General features: G+C 41.6%; 1 protein-coding gene across 1 annotated transcript; it reads right to left on the bottom strand.

Moving 5' to 3' along the window:
- Positions 1 to 2581: 2581 nt before the first annotated feature.
- Positions 2582 to 4678, bottom strand: LOC112215787 (ammonium transporter Rh type B-like). The gene has a single exon (XM_042298472.1). The coding sequence runs from the start codon at positions 4569 to 4571 to the stop codon at positions 3156 to 3158; it is 1416 nt and encodes a 471-aa protein (XP_042154406.1). The 5' UTR covers positions 4572 to 4678; the 3' UTR covers positions 2582 to 3155.
- Between the last annotated feature and the right edge of the window lie 212 nt (positions 4679 to 4890).

Consider the following 4890-nt stretch of genomic DNA (forward strand, 5'->3'; position numbering starts at 1 on the left):
CTCTGATCAGTCTTCTCCTTGTATGAGCTGAAAGTTTAGAGGGACGGCCAGGTCTTGGTAGATTTGCAGTGTCTGATACTCCTTCCATTTCAATATTATCGCTTGCACAGTGCTCCTTGGGATGTTTAAAGCTTGGGAAATCTTTTTGTATCCAAATCCGGCTTTAAACTTCTTCACAACAGTATCTCGGACCTGCCTGGTGTGTTCCTTGTTCTTCATGATGCTCTCTGCGCTTTTAACGGACCTCTGAGTCTATCACAGTGCAGGTGCATTTATACGGAGAATTGATTACACACAGGTGGATTGTATTTATCATCATTAGTCATTTAGGTCAACATTGGATCATTCAGAGATCCTCACTGAACTTCTGGAGAGAGTTTGCTGCACTGAAAGTAAAGGGGCTGAATAATTTTGCACGCCCAATTTTTCAGTTTTTGATTTGTTAAAAAAGTTTGAAATATCCAATAAATGTCGTTCCACTTCATGATTGTGTCCCACTTGTTGTTGATTGTTCACAAAAAAATACAGTTTTATATCTTTATGTTTGAAGCCTGAAATGTGGCAAAAGGTTGCAAAGTTCAAGGGGGCCGAATACTTTCGCAAGGCACTGTATATTTTATTTTGGATGGAACAAGTATGTTAATGTTGCATGAAGACTGCGTTTACACAGGCAGCTAAATTCTGAAAATGTTTCCACAAATTGGTATTTTGACCAATAACATCAGATCTTTTCACATCAGACTAGTGCTGAGCGATTAGTGCTTTTAGGGCTCGGTTTGGTTTTGGTTCTGTTGTAAAAAAAATAATCATGGTTTTAAATTATTATATATATTTTTTACATTAAATGCATTATGAAATATGACCTTGAAATTATTTTAGAGCTTTTTCATTGAAATTCCATGCCAAATATTGAGAACATTCAATTGCCAAAACACTGAAAACATTACTGTCTCTAACACAGAATAAAGCCATTAATAAGAGCCCCATGATCGTAGAGACTGCCCATTAAGTCTTATCACTTATTAACCACCATCATTTATTCACATTACTTTACTTAAATACAATATTTCAGTTGTGTGTATATATATATATTTTACATGTATGACTTTATTATTTAATTTCTTAATGTCATCCTGTTATCTCTTCTCAGACAGCAGACAGACAGTGAAAATGGTATCCCGTGATCATTGGGTTACCACAGTTGCCCATGCTGCAGAGCTGTCTGACAAAATCACTATTTTAGTAGTTCTTCAAAGTAGATAAGGCATACTTTCAAGTCTGCTACAACTATCAATCGGGTCTTGTCACTGTGTTGGACATTCCTCTCTCATATGGTCTGTGTGCAGGCCCGGGAAGAATAGGAGCAATGGATTCTGGTCATTGTAGTTAATTATCACATTTTCTGCGCTGAACTAGGTTGAATATTTTCCCATTGAAAACAACAACTCCTTCACCGTCCCACAGTTCGTTCTGGATTTTATGTAATCTTGTGCTTGAAACGGCTCGTTGAGCTCACAAAATAATTTACTAAATGGAATTCAAGTAATTGAACCAACATGGGTCAATTAGTTGTTTAATAATCTGGAAAATCAGCACTACATCCAACTTTTTTCAGAGCTGATCTGATTGGTTAAAATAAAAATATCAGAATTGGGCTGCCTGTGTAAACGCAGCCTTCGAGTCAGTCCGCTTTGAGTCCTTTCTAGTTTTGACTAAAATAAAGTAAAAACAACTTGCAGAAAGGTACATTGGGTAATATGTTAATGAAACACATGTTTTTAAGCCAACACAGTATTTTACATTACGGGTCTCAGCAAACTAAACTCTCTTGTGTGATCAGCTCAACTCAACTTAAATATTTCAGTTCACGCAAAATTGTCTTATAAATTCAGCTCACTTTGAGCAAAAATCATTAGGTTAGTGGAGTATTCCATGTCAGCTGACCAATTTCCCAATATGAAGTCCAGCCAACTTGGATATTTAAGCTCCGTGGACATTTTTTCTAAGTTGCATTTTATTTTTACAGTGAGAAAAAAAATGGTGTTAGATATCTGTCCTGGACTCTGTCCTGGACGTGAATGACAGCTGAGAGAGTTTGATTAGAGGCGTAGCGTTAAGCTACTCCAAATTCCTAAACTAATTACACATTTTTAACATGCAGATCTCCTCAAGATCTGTCAATGGACCTGAAACACATAAAACATTTTCAGGTAACACCAATTGTCCCTTGTATAACCTCATAAATATATGGACCTCTCTTTCTTGGGAATCATAACAAAAAGGTTTTCCGATAATGCCAACCTTTGAGACATAAAAAGTGTTTCCTGTTTAACCTTATAACTAATGATGGATGTACATAAAACATACCGTAACGTAGTCAAAAAAGGTATTCAAAGCTTATTGAAAAGCTAATATCTGAAAGGTTATAGTGCAAGACCATGAACATCACAAGTGAACATGAGTAGGGCTAACTGTGTTCTTGATGTGAGGATCAACAACGCATGTTTCCTTTTTCACTAAAGCTTTCATAGAAGTTGTCATGATGTCTAATAATAAATAACAAAAAGTTGAATAACAAATATAAAATGAAATATAATTCATGTTTTATTTCCAATAAAGTCAAAAATATGATTTGAAAACATCAATAAACATACTACAAAAAAAGCATAAATTGTATTGTCAAATCTTTGATCATTTTTGTACAAATTCATCCCATTATGAATATTTCAATATCATCCAATAGTTGTGTAAATTCCTCTAACAGCATCTTTGAGTATAACACTTTATTTTGCACTCTTACATTCACTCTGTAAAAAAGTGCACATCTGAAATTGTCATCTTGCAAAATTAACAAAACGAATAATTGTATAACAATAACAGGCCAAAATGAACAGCAGCTATTCCTTCTGTACACAACAAACATTAAAATAATAATTTTTTAATTGATCAAAATGCCAAAGAACTTGAAAGCTGGCAAGAATGTATAAGATGTCAATCCCATCTTCTCATGTCATATAAGAGAGAGTGGAAAGCTAACACTGTATGTGCAACATTTTGCAGCGTCACACCTTCACATTCATTCCTCAGTATTGCTAACCCAGTGTCCCCATACAGGGCTGGAAGCCTGAAATGTGAGTTCAGACCTTGGTATTGTCCTAAATGTCCTTTATGCTGGGGGGGGCCTTGTGCACCCCCATACTGGCAAAATCAGAGGGCACGTCGAAGAACAGCTCGTCGTCAAAGCAGAACTCATCAGACGGCGTAGCGAGACAGGGCAACTTCAGGGCAAAGCCGGTCAGCACCCCACCGACAGCGGCTGCCCCAATGGTAGAGAAGATAGCTGCCACCTGGTAGACAGCTTGCTCCTTGGCGGTGCGCCCCAGCCCGGGCATCAGCCCTGGGATCAGCTGCTGTAGCTCTAGGAGCTTTGGGTCTCCCTCCATGGGTGCACGGTGGGAGAAGATCTGGTACATGCTGGGGCCATAGGTTTCTTCGTTGGCCATGAGGATGGCACAAATGCCAGCCGTGCAGGATATGAGGCCGGTGAGGCCGTGGAGATTGTGGATGCCACACTGGTCTTGGATCCTGAAGTGGCGGGCCAAGAACGGGGTGAGGTACCTGTATCCCATGAAGCAGGCGGTGCAGCCCATGATCCCAAGGGCGTAGGCGGCTGCAGGGGAGATCATCATGTCCACAGAGGCCCCAACAGTCACACCACCCGCCAGAGTCACATTTTGAATGTCGGCCATGGTGAGCTTGCCTCTCTTGTTGAATACGGCAGATAAGGCGAAAGCGGTCATCGTTGAGGAGCTGAGGCCTATGAAGGTGTGCAGGACGGCCCTGTGCTGGTCATCACCCTTTAAGGTCAGAGCAGAGTTGAAAGACGGCCAGAACACCCAGAGAAACAGGGTGCCCATCAACGACAGGATGTCTGACTGGTAACTGGTAACTTCCTTGACGTGGCCGTCATTCAGGCTAGGCCGATACAGCACAAACGTGACCCCCAACCCAAAGTAACAGGCAAACAGGTGGATGAGGATGGAGCCACCTGCGTCATTGATCTTTAGGTACTTCAGCACAGCCCACTCTGTCAAGGCAAAGATAGGGACCTCTAGCAGGGCCATGACCAGCAGCTGCACCGGACTGGTCTTTCCCAGCACCGCCCCGAAGGAGATGAGCACCACGGCACAGGCAAACTCAGCATTGAGCAGGTTGATGACCCCAAGGTGGATCTTTCCATCAGAGTAGAACTGGAAGTAGCCCTGCATCAAGATGGCCCACTGGATGGTAAAGGTGGCTGTTAAGAAGTTGAAGACCATCCCGCTGAAGCCATAGAGCCGTAGGAAGGCCAGCAGGCAGCCGAAGCCAACGAAGATCATCACCTGCACATCCGCGAAGAAGGGATAGTCCCGATACAGGGAGTTGTCCATAGGGTTGGTCTCATTGTTCTGAAACTTGGCGTTGGCATTGTCGTCGTAGGTGACAAAGCCGGCAAAGAGACCAAGGAAAACCACTTCCATCAACAGTACCAGCACTGGCAACCGCACCCTGAGGCTAGTGGAGTTATTCATGGTGGAATGGACACCTCACATAGGCCAATTACTCCTGCAGCCGCACGCTTTATAGCTCTGCTGCTAGATAAAGATTGGCATTTGGCAGAGAGCAGAAACGCACACTGTACAGCTACACAGGACTCCACATCTCTACCGCTGAAGACAGGGTTGTACTTTGGTCCTTTAATTACCCACAGTAACATTTTTACAATCCAGCACGTTCTACAGTTTCACAGAACAATGTGTACTGATGAAATGATTAGGATTCAGATAAAATACATTTTTAGGTTAGTAGCCATGCAGGGTCTATTTTGAATAAGTAAGGGAAATGGTTTTT

This window comes from Oncorhynchus tshawytscha, linkage group LG02, assembly GCF_018296145.1.
Source record: "Oncorhynchus tshawytscha isolate Ot180627B linkage group LG02, Otsh_v2.0, whole genome shotgun sequence".
In the NCBI taxonomy this organism is placed as follows: domain Eukaryota; kingdom Metazoa; phylum Chordata; class Actinopteri; order Salmoniformes; family Salmonidae; genus Oncorhynchus; species Oncorhynchus tshawytscha.